Source organism: Chinchilla lanigera, unplaced genomic scaffold, assembly GCF_000276665.1.
Source record: "Chinchilla lanigera isolate Chin_1 unplaced genomic scaffold, ChiLan1.0 scaffold00003, whole genome shotgun sequence".
Lineage (NCBI taxonomy): Eukaryota > Metazoa > Chordata > Mammalia > Rodentia > Chinchillidae > Chinchilla > Chinchilla lanigera.
This window is the reverse complement of record NW_004955404.1, coordinates 33,008,857-33,030,986: the sequence shown is the minus strand read 5'-3', so window position 1 is coordinate 33,030,986 and position 22,130 is coordinate 33,008,857. Positions and strand designations below refer to the sequence as shown.

At 38.6% G+C, this 22,130-nt stretch overlaps 1 protein-coding gene across 4 annotated transcripts in view; it reads right to left on the bottom strand.

The window, feature by feature from the left end:
• The window catches only part of Klf12 (Kruppel-like factor 12), a 411,890-nt gene that overhangs the window by 96,539 nt on the left and 293,221 nt on the right, over positions 1-22,130 (bottom strand). For all 4 annotated transcript variants that reach the window (XM_005374183.1, XM_013516598.1, XM_013516591.1 and 1 more), the window contains one exon: positions 9,640-9,775. In XM_005374183.1, the coding sequence (XP_005374240.1) occupies positions 9,640-9,775 (136 nt within the window). The remainder of the gene's footprint in view (positions 1-9,639; positions 9,776-22,130) is intronic.

The window sequence follows — 22,130 nt, the reverse complement described above, 5'->3', positions numbered from 1 at the left end:
ACAGCAATGGGAGAGCTCCATTTGGATAGTTCAGCACTGCATCAAACTCTCAGCCGTCCTTCCTTCAGCTCTTAACATCTCTGGGGGACCAGCTTAAGGAGGCCTTTGGGGCTAGGCGGGTACCAAAAGCCACAACTGCTCCAGTCCACTGTGTAAAATGGTGTAGGCTTTTGCAAAGATGATACCCATATCTTTGTGAATACTTTGAATCCTCTCTAGATTACCCTAATATCTAACACAATGTGAATGCTGTGGAAAGAATGGCTACAGTGTACTGTTTGGGGGTACAAGAAAAAAAATCTGTACATAATCAATAGACATAATTGATCTGTGTTTGGTTGATTCTACAGATGTGGAACCTGCAGAGATTGGCAGCTGACTGTACACTGTTCAGTTCAAAGGTAGAACCAGGCCTTCTCTCCTTTCATCCTTTAAGGTCTAGCTACCATCAGAACTATCAATACTTCCTTTGAAATACCAACATAAGTCCCTTCCCTTCAAGAAAGAGTGCAGGAAATAGCAACTTCACCCTTCAGAAAGAATATTTAATTTGGTATCAGATGCATTATTTTTGTTTTATGAAACCAGCTAAGTCTCCTTATTTCCTTGAGTCTTTAAATAGAGAATTCATTCATGCTCTACTATGGAACCCTGTGAAATACATAAATAAGTTGATAATTCTAAAGTATTACATTGGCAAGATTTATGAAACAACACTATTTGTTTCAAAGTACAGTGCTCTGTGAACTGAAATGTGAGTAAAAATGTAAAAGAAGTAAAATGTTAAAGCTCGTGCTTCACATATATATCTATATCTATATATCTATATCTATATCTATATTTGATCTTAGTCAAAAGGCCGAAAGCGATGTATATATATATATAAAAGCTGATTTTTGGTTGGTTTGTAAGGGATAATACACTAATATACTTTTAACTTTTTAACTATTTTGTTTTTCTCTTGAACAACTTCTAATTCTGCCAGATATTCTTTGCATTATAAAATCATTAATGGTTTGAAGCTCTGTCTTGGGTAAGTCTATAAACATTGTAATAAAAATTAGTATTTGAACTCCACAATGTAATCTACCTAATAAAAGATGGCAAGAAGATATTTTAATTTCTCAATTGCAAAAAATCATTTGTTTTTCCTAGTCAATTTCTTATTTGCACTTTCTTACACAGTAGGAAATGTTTCTCTAACATAAACTTTAAAATTAGTTTTACACTTCCATTAGAAAATGGACACTATATAAGAATCAATTTCATATTCTGTCTCACTTGTAATAGCGCTGACACAGAGAAGACAAAATGCAGAATGGATGCAGTATTCAAGACTGAAGTACTTTTCTGCTAGAAGGCCACGAAATTCTAGCTCAAATATTTTATTTTCAGGTATCTGAATAACAGTTTGAACTTTTACAGTAGTGTTCTGTTACTATTATGGCCCATAGCTGTATAATTTCAGAGTTCAGGGTGAAAGGGCACAATGACTAATAATATGTTTGGTTATTGTGTGTACCATGAGAAGTTCATCAGTGTTACTTTGGATTTAGAAATTCAACATAACTTGTTTCACAGCTCAAGTGCTGGAACGAGCCTTTCATCAAGTTCTATATTTTAGTAATGCGATCCTTTTGTTTCTTTTTTTTTCCCCCTTTTGTTTCTTGACGAAACAAATATTTTCTGAAGATAAGGATGTACATCATAAAGTCAAGACACAATAAATGTACCAGTTATTACTGATTTTTTTTTAAAAATATGTCAATCAGTCTAGGGCAAACAATTTATGAAAATCACTAGAACTATCTAGAAATTTTATAGCAGAATGTCACAAAAATTTGTTCTCTCTTTGGAAATTAGATTAGAAAAGTGGGTAAATTAGTTCATTTGAATTGTTTCTATAAATAGTGTCTCTTTTCAAAAACAGTCTTCGCTTTCCTGAAGGCTCTTATTCTCCACAGGAGGAAGGTATTTCCAGCCCCACTGATGCTGAGCTTGGTTATGCGACTTTATTCAAATTACAAAAGATCCAGAATGTTATCTAAAAGTATTCATTTAGACCAATATTAAAAACTAGGTTGATAAAGCAATCATTTTAGCTAAAGATATCTATTTACATTTATGTTAACATTAAAGTATCGGTTTTCATATATGAGATTGGTTTTCCTATAAGAAGGAATAAAATAGCACTAACAATGTATCAGATAGTTTTAAAACTAAAGTTTGGCAGAATTTTATTTTAGTTTATAAGTTAAACTTTGGAATGCCTTCCCTGATACTGGTAATTCTCTATATTAATCATGAATATAATTTTAAAAATTTGTAGCCTTTGTACTATACCAAGTGTACATGGTTTGGGATTAAAGTGTTAGGATAAGTCATGATACATAATGTAATAAAATTCAACTGGCTGAGAACCCTTGGCTATGTAAGTAGATGGCAGAAAATGTCAGCCTGATAAGATTCACTTAATCCAAGCTATCTTTTTCTATGTCAGATTTCTCTCTATATAGCAGGCTTTCCCTGAAAACATATCTTTCAAATTTCTACTTTCACTTGACATATGTAAGCAAATGTATTTAATAAGATTTAAGAGTGTGGGAAAATGTTATAAACTAAGGAAAAATTATAGTACAATGACAATAACTCATGTACATTAATAGAAGAGAGTATCCAGGGCATCTGGCTTGAAATAAGAGACTCTACGCTAGTGAACTGGGTTAATCTCAAAGATATTATTGTTTGGCTTTCATCATGTGTACTTTCACTGAGTATATTAACAATGAAATAGTGACGAATGATCCTGGGAACCTGCAATGAGACTTATTAATATTTCAACATATCCCAGAGTATTGATGTCAGCACACATTAAAAAGGCATGAGAAATGTCTGCCTGTCCTCACTAGTTACATTCATTAAGAATACATACAAATCAGAAATATAAACGGTATAAATAAATTTATAACGTGATTATAGTAGACTCTATGGCAAGAAAAAGCAACGTGCAGCTTTCATAGGGAAATGTCAAACAACTGAAAGTGAACTAATATTTGCAATCAGTTTGGAATATACTGTGTGACAACATGAAATATTGCATTTTAACTTCTTAGAGTTCTCAGACATTACTAACATGAAAATAAATTATAAACAGTTTAAGAGACGCAAAAACAAAGAGCTACTACCACATAAAAGTAACTCGTCAATTCTATCTATAATGTAATTTTTGGATCCTCTACTTAAAAATAAAAACAAAAATTCTGTCTTTAAAAAATGTAATTTGTTTTTAAATTGATCACCAAGAAGTAATAAATTCACAAAAGAATGAGGCACAGCACTTGGAAAAAAAAAAAAAATCAACATTCAGTTAACTCAATAATTTCCAAATGGTTAGGGAGGCAATAAGAAAGTCTATAGGGCTACAGGTATAACTCAGTGGTGGAGAGCTTGCTTAGAGCATGCAGGCCCTGGGTTCATTCCCCAGCCCTGAGGAAAAAAGGAGGGAAGGGAAGGGAGAGAACGGGAGGGAAAGGGAGGGGAAGAGAAAAGAAAAGGCAACTCTGGGGGTGGGGGGAGGGTGTCACATTAATTGTTCAGCCTCATGCCCAGAGTATAAGATGACAATCCCCCCCCCCGCCAAAAAAAAAAAGATGACAGTCCCAGAGATAAGACATACAAATCATTCAAATAGTACCATCTCTTTGACAACTTTCATATATCTTTTAAGCATTGTAAAGATGGATGAACAAAAAATTTTGAGGATAAGTTCTGACTTGGAACTAAAGTTACAGCATCTTCAGGAATAGAAATACCTAATGAAAAACACCTAAGAGTTAGTAGAAGATAAATAACACAAAAAACACTGCAGGATTGACTCATCAGCGGAAATTTTATGCACGGCTGAGGAAAACTAAGATATGCTAGATAAAACCACTTTGAAAGAATCAACTAAAACAAACTCAAATGTTTATTATAACTAATAATAATGTCCACATTCATATTGACATTTGTCCTTGCACATGTGTGGGGTTTCTGTTTTGTGGGGTGGGGAACAACTTAAATACTTTGCCAACGAAATGCCTACATGTACATGGATCTCAAGAGCCTAGGCCAAAAGCAAAGTACAAAGTAAACAAATGTTTTGAAAGAAAACTTTGTTACTTGATTGGCATGGACAGGGAATTAGGCTCAAAGAAGCTCTGTGTGGATTCTCTCTCTTAAAAAGCCATTTTATAACAGCACAGAGGAGAAAGCAAGCAAGAATAAAAAGACAGGCCTGGCTGCTTCTCTGGATGTGATGTTAGAATAAGTGCCCTCTAAAGAGCTCAGTTTCTTCTGCAAAATTAAGGAATTATTATTGACGTTCTTGAGCTGGTCTGTAGGTACTTACTCATTTGTAGAGCGCTCCTGCCTCAGAGCATTTTCTCTGCCTGGGACGCTCTTATGTCAGGTACCACGTGGTTTGACCTCACATCTCTTTTGACTTCACCTAAACAGTTCAGTCTCAGTCTCAGAAGAGCTCTTCCCTGAGTATCTTACATAAAACAGGATCTCTACCACCCCCTCCCACACCTCACCCCCACAGCTTCCTACCTTTTGTCTCAGTCACAGACGTGGTATAGAATCATGGGCTCACTGTCTATCTCTGCCTACCCTCTCCGTTATGAGGCAAGTACTGTGAGCTCAGCAATTGTCTAGTTTAGTCACTGTTTTCCTAGTGTTTAAAAACAGGGCCTGACCAGGCACCGTGCTAGCCTGGAGGTACAGAGAAGCCTAGCATATTATCTGAACTCTGAGCAGCTCCATGTATAACAATGTCCTATGCTTACGTCATACATACGCAAGCTTGTACCACAAGCTCCTGGGTCCAACCGTGGATGCTGTGGACAGGTAGGCTGTACTATTCATATCCAAGATGACATGAACGGCAATTTTTGGGATGTACAGTGTTCAGCCTTTGCAATAGCACCCAGCTTCCCTATGCCTAAATCTGTATAGCACAAAGCTAACCACTGCTTAAAACCCACTGGTGGCTCCCTGCTGTCTGCAGAAGTCCATCCTCCGGCTGAAGTCCACCTCCCTCTCCAAACAGCTTCTCCTCACTCACTGTAGCAGCAGGCATTATGAACTTCTGCGCCTGCTCCTCATGCCGATGCTCTCCTCTGTTCCCACTGGACTGTTCTAGAGCTGCACCTTAGGCTGTTATCCCAGCGGACTTCCAATCATCCCACATACTTTGAGAATGAGCCCCCTGTGGACAGGAACTGTGGGCCCTTCATTCTGTGTCTCCAGCATGTAATATAGGCTTCAATGAATGAGTGACTTAACAAAGACATGACCTAATTTGGTAACTCATCTAATGATTCGGGTATTAAATGACTACTTTTAATCATAACACCATCTTACAAAGGGTCCAACCAGCACAGGTAAGGGAGACTGAGTGGGTGTATCATCTCTGTTTGATCTTAAATACCCAGGGACTGAATTAATGAAGTCACCACTGTTTTTAATTTTTTCAGGTACATTAGACTGTTGGGTTGATGACAGCCAAGCACACACTTTAGATTTTATCTGAAATCATTCACAGTAAATCAGGGCTTTCTCTGACCTCCTTTAAAAAATAAGACCTTGGCCAGTGTGAATGCCCTTCCTGATTCCTATTACAGCAGGGACAGTGTTTAGTCACTATTAGAGACTTACACGTCACAGACAAAAGGTATTTCTATGAAGGACGTGATGGGGTTCTGAAAATGTCCCAACCCCACTAGGATTATTAAAGGAAAATATAACCTCTTAATGTGCCAACAGCGTGGGAAGCATTTTAGAGGAGCCCGTTACATATTTTAGAGAACAGATACATGAAACCCTCCGACTTTTCCTCAGAGCACAATCAGCTCAGTCTTATCAGTAAAAAAAGAGACATAACCCAAACATGCTCAAATCTATCAGCCAAGGCATGAAAACAAGATCACAGCATCCTTTCAACCCTCAGACAACATTTTCTTTTACAGCTAGGCAGAAAGCAATTCTAAAAAGAATGTTCATTTGGGGGCCTGGAAGTGTCACAATAAAGGTTACATTAAATCACACTTGAAATCACATTTTCCCAGCAATATTTCAAAAAGCCATGAAAACAGTAAGTAGTATACAAGCTTACCTAATGAGCACTCATATTTTACATTATATTAATGTTTGTATTAATGTATTATATTAATTTCTTCATATTTCAATTTATAGAAGCTAATTTTTTTTTTTTTTTTTTTTGGTGGCAGCGATGTTGGGGATTGACCCCAGGGCCTCTGCACTGAGCTATATCCCCAGACCTTTTTTGATTTGTAATTTTGAGGCCGTCTTGCTAAGTCACTAAGCTATTCAGGCTGGACTGGAACTTACAATCTTTTTGCCTCCGCCTCCAAAGAGTCCTGGGATTACAGGCACCTACCACCATAACCTACTGCTAACTCCTTCTCTAAAAAAACATTTCTGAGAATGTATCTAACAGAATTTTTTCTCCTTTGCCAGATTATTTTTGAAGTAAAAATCAGTTTAAATATTAGGAAGTCTATAATTATGTCACACAAGTATATGTTTACTGAGGTTCAAGGCTCAAAAACACACTCATTTTAGATAGCTATGGTACAGAGATTTTTACAGCCATAACACAAGATCAGGGCATTGTTAATACCCTTTCACGAAGGACTGCAGGTCGGCAAACTTGAGTTTGAGTATGAACTCTGCTAGTTACTTGCTGTACAACCTCCAAAGGGCAGAATAAAGCTCTCTGCATTCCTGTTTCTTTATCTGCAGGATGGAAACAGTGCCATAGGGAAAATTAAACGAAGACTATGAGTTCTCATAGGACCTGCCAGAAGTATGCTTTCAGTAACAGTTTCTGTTTTCTCTTCTCATCTCTAGTACCTTCTCTACTATGCTTCAGAGGCATTAACACAATCATCAAAAGGAAATTAAGGGAAACAAAAGGAGTGTTAACTATTTAGCAGCTTCAGAATAAGAAACACACACAAAGAAGCAAGACTTCTGACTTGCTTTGATCATGAAGCACAATTTTTAAAATTAAGAATCATGATGCTTGAACTACCTCCAAGGGAAGTTACTGTGTCTAATTTGCTACCACATTGGTTCTTCCAAACAGTATTTAAATGATAAAAGCACTGATGGTAAAAGTACTCATTTTCAAAAACTCACAAGTTGTTTGTCTTCAAGATGAGGAACATGTCACATAAGCCATATGATAAAAATAGGAGATGAAGACATTTACATGTTTCGATTAGCTTAAGTGTAACTGACCAAAAAAAGCCATTTATAAAGAATATTGTTTTAACAGGTGCAGTTATCAGTAACATTACTCACAATGGAAATTAGTAATGCTACTAATTTAGGTTGTATTTGTTCCCTTCTGAGAATTATAATCAAGATCAGAGATAGCAGGCCAGGCAGCTATGGAATGAGTGACTCAGACATTTATATTCACCGATTGTGAAAGGACTTGTCCTGGGAAATGGGAACATCTTAGATTTCCATTCTCTGCCCTCCACATGGCCTTTCTCCACTTCACTCTGGCTGACATTACTCTATCTCTAGCTCTGTCTTTATTCTTTTATCTTGATTCTGGTAAGACAGAAGTTCCTCGGCGGGGGAGGGGGGGAGGGAAGGGGAGCTTCTTTCAGTTATCATTCCCTTATACTTCAGTTTAGTAGAACTTGATTATTCCATGTGCATTAAAAAATAAGGATTATGCATGCTTGGAATTAAGAGAAAGTAAAAGCAGGATAGAGCAGCTAGAGGTTTTGGGTAATAAAACTAAACTCTACCTATTTAAAAAATATTATTATTATTTTTGTCTAGGATTTGAGTCAATTATAATAATTTGCTCCAGTCATGTGCCTTTACCCCCATTTCTCTAGACAGTTATTTCCTAATTATGTCTGTCAAGTTGTGAAGAGTAATGACCCTATTTTAACATCAAGGGAAAAAAATGAGACCAAAACAAAGCAGATGTTCTATGAACTGCTAGAAGTTGGCCTTGTCAGAATCACTGAATACATGACTTCTGACATGAACAGTATCTATAAAATTGAAATAAGAGGAGAGCCCATCTGTGAGTATCTTTTTAGCTGCTTCTTCCAGCGAATCTGAATTCACTGATGCCAAACTGATGCATAAGAATCAAGTTAACCAATGAAAATGGTGGAAACGATCAGTTCAAGCACACAGATTTCGTGTATTTGTGCAGGTGGTACAATTCAGGGCCCTCCCTACGTGAGTCTAGAAATTGAGGTGGCCTCACGTTACTGTTCCAGTCACCACGCAATGTTCGTTAAAGACACAGATACATCTGAGTATCTGGGGAGAAAGTACATTTTGGCTAACAGCCTTTACATTTCAAATCAAGACATTTTTTAACAGCCCAAATTTTAGTAGAAGTTCATTTAAAAAAACAGAAAAATGTACAATACTACACATTTAGGGGAAAATCTCTAGCACATGAAGGTTTATGCTATATACACGTATGTCATTTAAACAAAATACCAAAATAAAAATTTAAACTATAATGTTTGTGCATGAGGTAACACTAATCCAGCCGGGGAAGGGCAGAAGAGTTTCAACTGAAATACTTAACTTGTGGTCTAGCATTTCATTTTTCCGCCACCAGCAGAGTGTCAGGGATGATAAGGAAAAGCTAAGAAAGCAGAATATTTAGGAAGAATGACGCTAAGGACGGGTCACACTGCCTTATTCTAAGCCACCTCTGGAGTGGGTCTCTGAGGAGCTAATATATCTCATGGTGACTAAGATAAGTAATAACTTTCTGTATTCTTGAAATCTGTTAAGAAGTAGATCTTAAATATTTCAGCAAAAACCACAACAAAAGATCATTATGTGAAGTGATGCACATATTAATTAACTTGATCATGGTAATCATTTCACAGTATGTATATGTATCAAATCAGCACGTTGTACACATGAATGTATACAATTTGTGAATTATACCTCAATAAAGCTGAAAAAATATTCTGCCAAAAGACAGACATGAACTAACACATGTGCAATTCTAGACAGAGAGGTGACAATGATAGAACAGTAGCTATTTTCCACGAATAAGGGTTGAAACCTAGACCTATGTGGTGGGTGAAAGGAAAAGAGAAAAAAATTTTCTTTAGAAATAACATATGATTCCTGTATTTCAAAGGACTAACATATTCCAAATTTAAACCTTCCAAAATGCGATTTTGCAATTTCCTTTCAAAATAAGATGATACTTGCTGTATTTTATTTCTGTTGATTTTGTATATGAAAAATAATGATGATAATAGGAGAATGATATTAAAAAAGGACAATTTTTTTTTTTCCATCAGCGTTCAGTAAGGTGCAGAAGATAGCAGGAAAGACGCAAGGAGGTCTTACATCTAGTCAGGACACAGGCTTCCATCTCTTTTAAGACACTGCATTCTTCACCCTAATCTGCTCCCGAAGAGCACAGGCTGAACGGAAAGATGCAGCCATGTGTGCCATTTACGAGCTAGAATGACACGTTTGGGGAACTGGAGATGTGGCAGTTCCCATTATCCACTGGTCACCGTGGCAATTCTTATTTCATCCTGAGAATGTGATACTTACTCTTGTACTGCTCTGGCTATGGAAAGGGCCGTAGATCCAGTTTCATTAACGCTATCTAAGGTCACATTTGGCAGGTCATCATCATCACTGTCACTTTTACTTTGTCTGGGAGATAGGCCTCGGGGGTCCATTTGTGCTAGGAAAAAAAGGCATATATAATGAATTAAAATTAGTGTGCAGAAGTTAACCTTGTCCTGGACCAACATCAAGCACGGAGTATCTCTTCTGTGCATATCACACAAATGGAATTCTCTAGACATTACAGGAACTAGTGGCAGCTAGGTATTTATGTACTGAGTACGCACGGACTCTTTCTCCCTTGTTCATTTGACTCACAAAGCCTATATCTGCCTCCAAGAGTTTCAGGAATGACTATAGGAGAGAAAGTATAATACCTACAATATTACAAATTCCTAGGGGCTTGAAAGTTGATTTAGTAGCTCATTAGTTAACGTCCCACCCTCTGGTTTCTCCTCCTCCTCGTTTTTGCTGCCAGGATTCTGGCTGATGCACACTGCTTATGAGCATTTCCTCTGGAAGGTAGAGAGCATGAGGCAGAGGAGGTATTACTTGCTGAACATTCTTGTAATAAGTTTGAAAAAGAAGAAGGTTGAAATGACCAAAATGAGCTGTAGTTATCTTTCATACTTCAGTGAACTGTCATTTAGCGGCTCATCACTGCTGCAAGTGCAGATCGGAGTGCATACAACGGCAGAGGTGCTTATGTTCATATGTTTTATATCTAAAACGTGCTCTTGACCTCCATTTGTATTTCATTTGCCAAAAAGGCGCTTTCAGATATGGTTCTCCTCCAACCATGAACTTGCCAAAGCAAGAAACTGAAGCCCTGACCCCGCTGACCAGAACCATGAAATCCTCCAGGAAGAGCTTTACTGTCAACAAGCAATATGTTAAAATATATTTTTAAATTAGATTTGATTTCTACCACGTTTTCTCTCTGAACACCTTTACAAAGCACTGCCTACAGTTTCTCTTGGCTCTCTCACCCCGAGCATGAAATAAGCATCCCTCCTCAATTAGAAGTTCTGCCTTGGCTACAAAATTGTTATTAAAATACATGATTTTCATTCACACAGATTTAGCCCAGATTGATGTTGCTTAAAGGTGTCTACATAAGATCTCTAAAACCACTACTGCTTGCAAAAGAAAGCAAAATATAGCATAAATAATGGTTACAATGACATTTGGGTACAAACATATTTAAAATCATGGTCAGAACAACATTTAGATTTTGGAAAAAAGGTACCTTTCTTTTTTCCTCCAATCATTTGCTACTGTAAATTATACCTTAGATAGAATCACATGGAAATGCTGATAGTTCACCATTTTTTAACCTACAAAAAGGCAATGCCTTATGATTACACACAATATTTACAATACCCTAAAAAATAAAAACCCTATACCTAGAGAGTTTTCTGTTTTGTTTTGTTTTGTTTTGTTTGTTTTTTTTTTCTGGTACCTGGAATCAAACTCACGATGTTGCGCTTGCCAGGCAGGCGCTGTGCCACTGAGCTAAATCCCCAGCTCCCTACCTAGAGAGTTTAAACATATTTCTAACTGAAGTTGGTTAGGAACCGGTATCTGTTGGACTTGGTACTATATGTACTAGTATATCTGACATACATTTTACCTGTAAGTAACTATAAATTAAAATGTGTTTTTCACAATGGAAGTACTTGGTAAATGTTGGTTGAATTAAAATAATTCAAACAATATAAAGTGGTAGTCTTCAAATGAGGGCAAATCTGCCCTCTAGGAGATTCTGGCACTATCTGAAGACATCTACTTTGTCGTAACTTGCTGGGAGAGCGAAGGAAGCTGATGGCATCTAGTGGCAAGAGATCAAGATATTGTCAAATATTGTACAACATACCTACCAGCAATTGCATAACTAGGCCCTGGTTTCAAAGTCACTAACAAAGAAATGAAGTCATACATTGGATCATCCATATTTTCTGGCCATGTCCCAAATAAAATAATGCGCTTGTCAGGTGACTCTGTATTCATGATTTCTTCAAATACGGCATCCACTTCCTCAGACGCCAAGAATTATGAAGTAACAGTCATTAGAAGCTTTTGAATGTTTGCTCTGTAGCACACACTGTGGGACAAAGACTGTTTATTTCCCATCTGAGCTCTAGAGAAGATGCCCCAGAAAGGAGTTGTTAGATAAACTGCAGGGCTGCAGTTCTGCGACCAACTGAGATCACAGCTTCGCTATGCAGCCACTCGAATGGCATTGAAGGAACCGTATCACTTAAGGTTTATTTTGGCTACAGGTAACAGAAAATAGCTCAAACACAAAAGGAATACACAGTCATACATCGTGTAGAGCAATGTGGGTAGAGAAATGTGTTGTTCTGTGATCATTATAGAGCGTGCTTACACAAACGAAGATGGCTAGGAAGGCAGTAGGTAGTATCGTCTTACACAACCACTGTTGTATATGTGGTCTGTTGTTATCTGAAACATCATCTGTACAGGAAAGATATGGAGTAACTTGAAGAACGGATGGTAAAGAATAATCATTACAGGACTCGGGAGGGATACAGAATCTTTTCAGCCAGGAATTCATAGTTCTTTTTGAGCAATCTTGTTCTAGAATGATTCATTTAACAGCCGTTCATAATTATTCAAAGCCAGCCAAGAAAATGAACACCAGATCTATCTAGGCTTCCAAATCCCATACTGTGTGGTGTTACATATGTCTGGAAATGTCAACAATGTAACATTTAAGTTGGTGAAACACTGTACACTAAGACATATTTGCCAAGATATCAAAGCAACAAATAGCCAAAAAGAGAGAATATTCTGGTGGTGCCATTTTGCCCAAGACAACTGAAATTCTTATGGGTAAGTGATTTCACTCAAGGAAAAAACAGGCAGTTAACCAAGAAGCAATCTGTCTCTGAAAGTTCAAGTCTAACTGTTCAAAATATTCTAAATAACTTGTGTAGGAGTTGTTGTAGCGTGATTATCTAAATTATGTTATGTTTATATCTTAATGAACGTATAAAATATGTTAAATAAGATATCCTTTTTGATGTACTTTTCAGGATCATCATAACTGAGGATTTCTTTCCAATATTTTCAATAAATATTATGAAATACATCTGCTACCATCATGCTGGGAAGCTCTTTTTACCCATACCTTCAGCCAAGCTGAGGAAGTAATTAGAAAGGCTTTTTTAAAATTTGCATTGCTGATTAGGTCAGATGATTAGCTTATCTACATACTTGCATAATTCTACTCTATTTTTATTAAATGTGGAATAAGGACATCTACCCTAGTTAACCTCCATTAGTCTTTCTGCATCTAAGCCCATTTAGAAAGGGCTAAGTGTATGATATTTATTTAGGGATAATATAAAGGTTACCTGTGCAACTTCTCCCCTCCACACACGAAGAAGCTGGTTCCCCAGCACAGGAGATGATCTATAAACACCTGAAAATAATTTACCCTTGAGATTTGATTTCTTTGAAATGAAAAAGGGGTCAGAGAGTTTTGGGAAACCCAGGAATTGGAGGCATTCTGGAATTCTGCATGACTTTCATTCCAGGGGACAAAATCCCAGAAAGACAACTTCAAAATCCCCAAGCCTGAAGCTGAACCTACTAACTTTCAAATACCCATCTATGATAGACTGTTACACTAAAGATTCTCCCAACGTATCCCGTTTGCCCAGTACCCATCCTGTATGTGGCCACTTCTCCCCGTGACTGGGTTTCACTGTATGATTTAATGGAGTCAATGCTACATTAACAAATATGACACAAGTAAAGGCTGAAAAGCACTTGCACATTGGCTTTCCCCTCTCTCTTGATGCTTTCAGAAGCCAGTCACTATGTGAGGAAGCCTGGAAGAGTCTGAGGGCGATATGTTGTTGAGTTGGAAGCCAGGTCTTGAGACCAACTAGTCACACTCCAGCCTGAGATGTGTAAGGGACCCCAGGTGAGGCTAGCATGAAAGTTCCCTGCCTAAACCCATTTCAGACTCTGACCTACAGAACTATGACCAGATATAAAAGTTGCTGTCTTCTTCTACTAAATTTTGGGGGATTTCTTAGCAGTGCAAAATCAAAGTATGTGACATTCCTAGCTCCTTCCATATACTTCCTAGCAATGACGGGGACCAACTACAGCTACAATTATAGTCACGCTACCCTACTCTTGTGGATTCTTTTCCCAAGTGGTAATCTTGTCTTCAGTGATAAAATCTTAAGTGGGGTATTAACATAAAAAGGAAAATAAGAGGCACATAAACACATTTGACATTATAGAGTTTTAAATTAAAAATATTCAAAATACATTTACAGCTGTTCTCATGTTACAGATATCTTCTTCACCCCTTCACTCCTGCTCAGGCAAAGCTCTTCTCCCAGGGGCCATCAAGTGGACATGACCGCTCAGGAGAGTGGAGCTCCTTCGGGTGGGTCCTCCCAGGCATGTGGTCACCCAAAGCCATATGTCGTGCATTTGGTTCTTTTCATCCCACACAGCAGATTTAAACTTTACAGTCATACATTGGTACTTGACTGCTTTGAAGTTCATCCAATTTGGCACTTGGCATATTTTAACATGAAAATTTTATCCTTGTGCTCATCTGTTTTTTTCAACACACACACTGGAACATATCAACGTCGACTGCCTTGTAACTTGTTGCCCTTCAGGCAGGACAATTTGTTTGCTACTCATTGCACCTCACAGACCCAATTAACGATGAGTATCTCTCCACACAATGGTGGACTGATGCAGTCCTGTGGAACCAATGTGCATTTCGTCATCCCTTCACCCCGCCCCAACCTGGGTGCTGTTTATAGTGTGATCACTCTTCTAACTTTGGTAGAAATCATTTGCTCACTTAGCTATTCACAGAGGAAAGGAAGTTTTTCCCTAAGTCATTGGTTAAATAAATGCTATACAACAATCTATGCACATTCATTAAAACTTAACAGACTAATACGAATGCGGGTGAGGAGTGTGACTCGGGGGGAGTGTGTTTACCTGCCATGCAAAGGGCACAGAATCCAATCCCAATACCTCAAAAGGAAAGGAAGACAAAGAAAAACAAAACAAAACAAATCCCTCATGGAGGTAGTAGATGATTCTCCCTTCACCCACTGGGGGTTGGGGAAGGGACCCTCACAGATGGAAGCAGTGAGAGGCCGCTGGGCAGGCGGTGGTTCTGGTGATGTTGGTCTGTCTTCTCTCTCTTCTAGCCTGACAACACTGCCTGTTACCTGCAGATGTCCTACTTGTTCGCCCTGTCAAAGCTAAAGCCTATGTCCTATTAGAGAAAACTTGGCTTCTGGAAGAGCAGCTGCTGTATGTTAGAACGAAGGGGAGTGGAGGAATGGCGTGGGAATGCATGGGGAGGAATACGTAAGGGAAGACGTGTGGGGAATAGTCAGAGCATCCTCCATCATGTTCAGTGCAGAAACTGCTCTGATAAAGGAGAGTCACAGAACCTCTCTAGGATGAAAACACAGCTCTTGCTTCAAACAAAATGGGATGGCTTCCGGTCCATGTCATTTGTAACTGCCTGACCATGGGCACCTCAGGGTCATCCTGCTTTATCCTGTAAGCAAGAAAAACATGTTTTTCTTCAATTATCCCCTAATGTGAGCTATAATAAAAAGTACACTGAATATTAAAAAAACCACATTGTTATTAATCCCCATCAGAATACTCCTCACTTTGAACACACTTGTCCCATCTTTCTTGAGACTTTTGGAAGCAGTTTTGGAAGTCTTCTTTTGTGAGTGTCTTTTCATGGCTGCCTCAATGTCCTGAATGGTTTTAAAATTTTTATGCCAATTTCTGTCAAATAAAAACATCACTGCATGTCCTTATCCACCTTACTCATAAGATCTTGCACCATGCGACTTCTGGTTGTTCCCCAAATTCAAAATGACCATGAAAGGTCAATGTTTATAATCAATTCAGAATATCTCAGCAGCCACCCCAGTGCAACTAAAGGCCGTGGGCTTGAGGGGGCTGATTTCTCCTGGGTTGCAGCTGACGGTGGGGTGCTGAGGAACAAGGAAAACAATAGGTGCCAAGGCTTTGAGGTGGGCGCGTGTTTCCCATGCACCTGCCGGGGGCTGCATCTGCAGCCGAGGAAGGGAGAAAGAAGCGGGTACGGACAGAGAGAGGAGTGCATGCAGAGAACTGATTCTGAGTTTTGTTCTAGACAAGAAGGAAAATCATTAGAGGATCCTGACAGCAGAATGACATGATTAGGATTTGTATGCCAGGGGACCTGGCTAAAGACGCACATGTGGGACCCAGCAGTGACATTAGTATTACTACTCTCTAAAAACTAATCCTGCTTTTTCTTCTCAGGTCACTTCCTGCTGGCTTCAGGCAGTGGTCAGTTAAAACTCAGGGTCATATTACACGACGGGCTAGGAAGCATATTCTTCATCATATACTCGGACAACTGAAATTCTGAGCTCACTGGGTTTCAGAATATGTGCCAGCTGTTCAGATACATGACTTATTTTTCTACCGTATCAAGACACGAGGAGAGAAATATCCATGATTAAATAAAGACTGACTCAAACAATGGTGAAGTCCAAAGGTTCAAGCCAGCTCCCCAGGAGGCCAGTCTGTGTGCGGGTGTTCCGACTAAGCCTTGCCCTCACCCTGCCCCCAATTCCTGTCTGTACACACTTGACAGCGCAATGGTTCCTGTTAGCATTATGTGAAAAAAAAAAAAAAAAAACCTCTCAATGTTCTTACACCGCCCTGGCGCAAGGCTCACTTCTCAGTTCTGATGCTGCTGACTCTGCTCCACTTTCAGCAGTGCCGGCCAGCAGCCCTCCTCATACTCACTTCCAGCGTCCTCTTGGGGCTCCTCCTGCCCCTGGCTTCCAAGGCCCATGGGACTTGTCACGTGCTTCTGTGCACAGAGTTCTATTTAGCCACGCTCATCCGTTACCTATCTGGCTGCTTCAGCACAAGAAGAGGAGGACTGAGCACTTGGGGAGGAGACCATCCAGCTCACCATGGGATTTCCCCGCCCTTCAGAGGCAGTGTCTTCCTCTGTGGTCCCCACTGCACTCTCTGGGCCTCTGTCTCCTCTGATTATCCCTCCTCCTCTCTTCTCTTGCTTCTCCATTTTCTGCAGAGCCCCAGAGAGGGTTTTGCCTGCTGGGTTTCAGTACCTCCTCTCTACTTTCTGCCTCTTTATTGATGCATTTCTTAACAGCTTCACCAATCTCACAATTCCTATTTCATGGAAATGCCTAAGGAATCCACGTTCCCAGCTCCACCCTCTCCCTAACTCTAGGCTCACATTTGTACCCTCCTACTGACTACTTCATTAGCGTGTTCCAAATTACCTCAAACTCAAGCCCGACCTAGCCTTCCTCCTGGTTTCTGAGCTCAACTCAGAGTCACCATTCTCTCCTGGTCTCCTAGGCTCCAAACGTTCACTTCATTGGTTATTTCTCATTAAATCAGCTGCTAATTGTTCTGGCTTTCCACACATGGCTTTCCGCAGCATGTTCCTCTCTCTTCTTACAGTTTCTCACTGAACTTTCTCAAAGTCCTGCTACGTGCGCTCCTTCCACACAGTGTTTCCTAGGTAAGTGGTGATGCAGTACTTTCCTGAAAACATGCCTTAGTTTGAATTTTTTCTGCCATCGGACAAGGATCAACAGCTCCAACCCATGTTTCATTCACAACGCTTACTCCAAGAGTCCTTTCATCCAGCTTGACCAGGTCATTACGCTGATACACAGTTCAGCTAAGAAAAACCCACCTATCTTACAGGGTACCTTCTCATGAACCTTCCTCTCACTTTCTAATTGCACGCAATCTCTCTTTCAAAAAACAAAACAAAACCCCCTGATATTTTGAGTTTATATATATAAAAATATATATATGTGTGTGTGTGTATATATATATATATATATATATTTTTTTTTTTTTTCCCTTTAGTGCTGGGGATTGAGTCTAGGGCCTTGTACTTGATGCTAAGCAAGTGATCTAACCACTGAGCTAAGAACCCCAGCCCTATTTTTGAACTTCCCGTTGTGAACTGTAGTGTATAAAGTTTTATTTAGCCACGCTCATTCATTACCTATCTGGCTGCTTCAGCACAAGAAGACGACTGAGCACTTGGGATGGAGACTTCCCATCCCAAGTAATTACTTACCTTCCCTGGAGACTCAGAATAAGTATTACTTAACTTGTGCATAATAGATAAAGTTGAGTTTGATGACCTCGTTATCACCCTGTGCACTAACCACAAAATAACTTTATTATTAAAAACATTTAATATAAGTAATACTTATTATTAAGTAATTAAGTAATTAGTTCAGTTATACTTATTGTACATCTTCTGTTATTCTGTCTGCCACATGCAGGGAGAGGCCATGTCAAGTATACTCCCTTATATAATGTAAAATGTAATATAGTATTTACTGATAAAGATGATGGTAATAAATGCAGAGCTTTACTTAAAATGATCTCAGTAGTTCTCACTTGGCAGGAGATTCTGCAATATAATGATAAAACTGTCCAATTCACATTTTATTTTAAAAATTGCATTCTGACTTGCATTCTAATGCTAACATTTGTGGAGGGGAAGTCCCAATCACTAGATTTCTATTACTCTGTGAAGTCTTAGATTATTATATTCTTGTCTTGAACAGGCCATAGGATGACACGGAAATGAAAATGTTCATAATTTCTACTCACTTTTCAGCTAAATTACATTTAACAGGCTTTTTGTTCCCTTTAGGGAATCATTTTAAATACTTCCTCACACTTCCATTTCTATCACATGAGTCACTGCAATAAGGAAATATCATTTAAAATACACTTTAAAAATTAATGTTTGTTGAGATCAAGAGCTACTAGATTTCATTTTTCTAGAGAATCATGACTAAAACTACTCCTCTGATTTGTAAAAAGAAAATGAATACAGAGTCACAATTGACTTGTGTTCCCTGGAAGTTTGTCTACATCCCAAAAGTCTTTCATGATTTAAAAAAAGTTCATAAAATTTTCCATTAATAAGTAGGATTTTTCCATGATGCCAGGCCCCTTATATAACCTGCTCAACTCCAGAGAGTGAGATAACACCATACCACTATTTCCCACTGCCTTTCTACCTTGCCAGTTCATTATAACTGATCCAAACACAAGCCAACCAACTCCAACTGATTTATTCAAAACTGAACCCACTTTAGGAAAAGAAGACGTACAGTTTTTAATAATAAAGTTATTTTGTGGTTAGTGCACAGGGTGATAACGAGATCATCAAACTCAACTTTATCTATTATACACAAGGAAGATTTTAGCATTCATCTACAGCCTTCTTACTTACTTTTCTTCTTTCATCTAGCTTAGCTTTTTGCTCCATCTCCATTTTCTGGCTTGGAGACTGGGAAAATTGAGTCCTTTAAGAAATACACTGAGATCTATAATAATAATTTCAAGAACTACTGAATCATGGCCCTCATCTGAAGTGCTTTAGATTTAAGAAACAAGTAAGGAGAAAATTTACCTTGAACTTACTTGGTTTTCTATATCAGCTCTGCTATGAACAGGTAGTAGGCACAAAAGTTAATGGCCAGGGCGAATGCTAGTTTTAAGGTAAAAAGGTTAAAAAAATTGCAAGCAGAACTACTGTGCCACACAGAGAATCAATACCGTTTTCCTCTGACCCTCTTCAATTTGTCTGCTCTGCATATCTTATTTTAGAATACATTTAAACCTGCTTGACTAAAGATAAGTTGATATGTAACTGTGTGTCATCTGTCCCTTTAAACCTACATAAACTCTTGGCATTCTTGAAGATCTGATCAAAGACCGGCAGGAATCCTCAATTTTGCTATTATTCATACATGTTATCTGACCTCTCCATAACTTTCAAGACAGGGTGATCCCTTTTCATCTTCACTTTTGGCCTTGAAAATCTCTCCTCACGTGGCTTTGGGGAAGGCCACACCTGTTCCTACACCCAGCAACACATCAACACCAGGAGTGCTAGAGTTCTTGTGCACATCTTTATATCACATTTTTAAAAATATTTATGAACGTTTTCTTTCTCATGTGGGGAATAAATGCACGCATGTATAGAGGCCTTTCCAGCCAACACTGCACATGAGTTATAATGTGAGCTACAGGCAGAGAACACACAGTACCACTGAGTCCTGCTGGACACTCACCCTATGCACGCGATTCTAATTTACAGTGTAACAGCAGAGGTACAGACTGGGCAGCAGACCTTGTGGGCATCATATCTTGAGTGCCCAGGTTTACCATGTCAGTAATGACAAACCATGCGAATGCTGTAATTCTACCTGGCCAGGAGGTGAACATGTATTTTGGGAGCACTGCTATAACACATGCTATGCTGCAACAGAATAGCATAGGCTAGAAGGTCCACAGTAAGCACCTCTGCTTTCCTAACTTAATGCTGGGCTTATGCTAACTTCTCCATGAATGCTCACTCTGACTGTATGAGGAGTGTATCTGAAGGAGACAGGTCGTCTACGGCCATACCACCCTGAACGCGCCCGATCTTGTCTGAAGGAGACAGGTCTATGAGGCAGGATGAGGTCTTGGCTTTTCCAGACAAATATCTGGTATACTTGTGTGTCACCCTTACACTTGGTATGGCTAGTTTTTAACATATCAAATGTTTGATATTTTAAAAATATAGTAATAAAGAGAAATACACTTTTTACTGTTAAAAACCAGGGGCATCTGGATAACTTTCAAGATGTATACTGTTGCAACAATATACATTCTGAGTGTCAAGCACACAGTTTTCTTGACCAAAGCTGCCAAGTTACCTCAGCCCTAGACTTGCTGTTCCTGAGACTAAACTGTGATCTGAGAGCCTGGGTGTCTCATTCCAATCTAAATGAGCTCACCTGCTAGTAGAAGAGCACATGAACTCCCTATGTGCCTGCCACAGTTAGCTTATCAAATAAAATGACAGAGGCCAAATCAATTCTTTAGTATTTTAGCCCTTTTTCTCTTTCCTAAAAGGAGAATTCGAATCATAAAAATTATTTCTTCTCATTATCTCTCACATCCAACTATCCCTGATTTAAAAAGAATCAAGAAGAGCCATTTGAGAGATGATCCAGGCCTTAATCTCTCAGTAACTTGCTTATGAATTTGAGTTAAATTACCCCTTTTGTCAGGTCATTTATTTAATTCCAAATATACATATACTGAGAATCTTTTCACTCTGGAAAACTGAAAAAAAGGCCTTAATACTTTTGCAGTATTTTCTTCAAAATATTAAAAAAAAAAAAAAAAAACTCACCGAAGTGAAAGCCTCTTTGGGTTTGTAAACTCATATTTTGTTTCCTTCTTTTGTAGTATCCTTGTATCTAACCTTCTTACATGTGCATTAATGAATGGTATCCGTGAGACTTTGTTCTTTTTTTGTACATCACATATTTTACACTTTTTTCACTTAGCATGGCAATTGACATTTATTTACAGTCTTTTACTTTAATTGTTGTACAGTGTAGTAGTCTCTTTTCTAAATGGACCTCTATTATTTATACATTCTTGTAGATGGGAGATTAGGTTGTTGCAAACATCCACTGTTAAAAATACTGCTGCAGAAGGGGCTGGGGCACAGTGGCCCAGCACTGGACTAGTATGTATGAGGCCCTAAGTGCAATCTCCAGCATGGCAAAGGAAAAACAAGAAAACACAAACAAACAACCACTCCTGCAAGTTGCTTCACATGCCATAACTGAAAATTACGGATATGCTTGTCACTGAATTTCCTAGGAACTACCAAATTATTCTCCAAGGTGGCCGTATCAATTTCTATTCCCATTGGTGCAGGAATGTGTCATTTTTGGATATTAGAAAACTTAATGTCAGATGTAAACATTTGTCTGAAGTCTAAAATCACCCACTGTTGTCTATTCTTCTCCCAGACGTAAGATTCAGCCTGCTGGATCAATCCAACGGCATCTGCACCTTCCCCACTTACCATGTTAGCCTAAGAATTTGGTGCATGTTTTACTGTCAAGAGATAATTAGAAGTCATCTTTATGCAGCTATGTATCTGTATTTCAAAAACCAGTTCGAAGCTCTCCTTTCTTCTCTGGTTCTTTTTCTTCTTTCAAAAGAGTATCTTTCACTAGTCCCCTCAGCAAATTTATTTGAGTAGTGAACGCCTAGTCAATGTAGGTTGATTTTTTCCTTTGACTGTTAATTGAATTTTACTTCAGCTGATGAGAGAATTCTAGGATCCCTATGCCTTTGGAAGGGACTGTCCCATTGCTCTCTGCCATTTGCTGTTGCTGACAGCCTTCGTCATTCTTAAATTCCTTTGCAAATAATCTTTTGAGACTTTATGAATCCTGCTTGACAATTTGACTGCTCTATGACTACAGATGTGGATTTATTTTTACTTAATTTGTGTATACGCTGAGATTCATGATCCCCCTTAATTTCTTCAAATTCTGGACATCTTT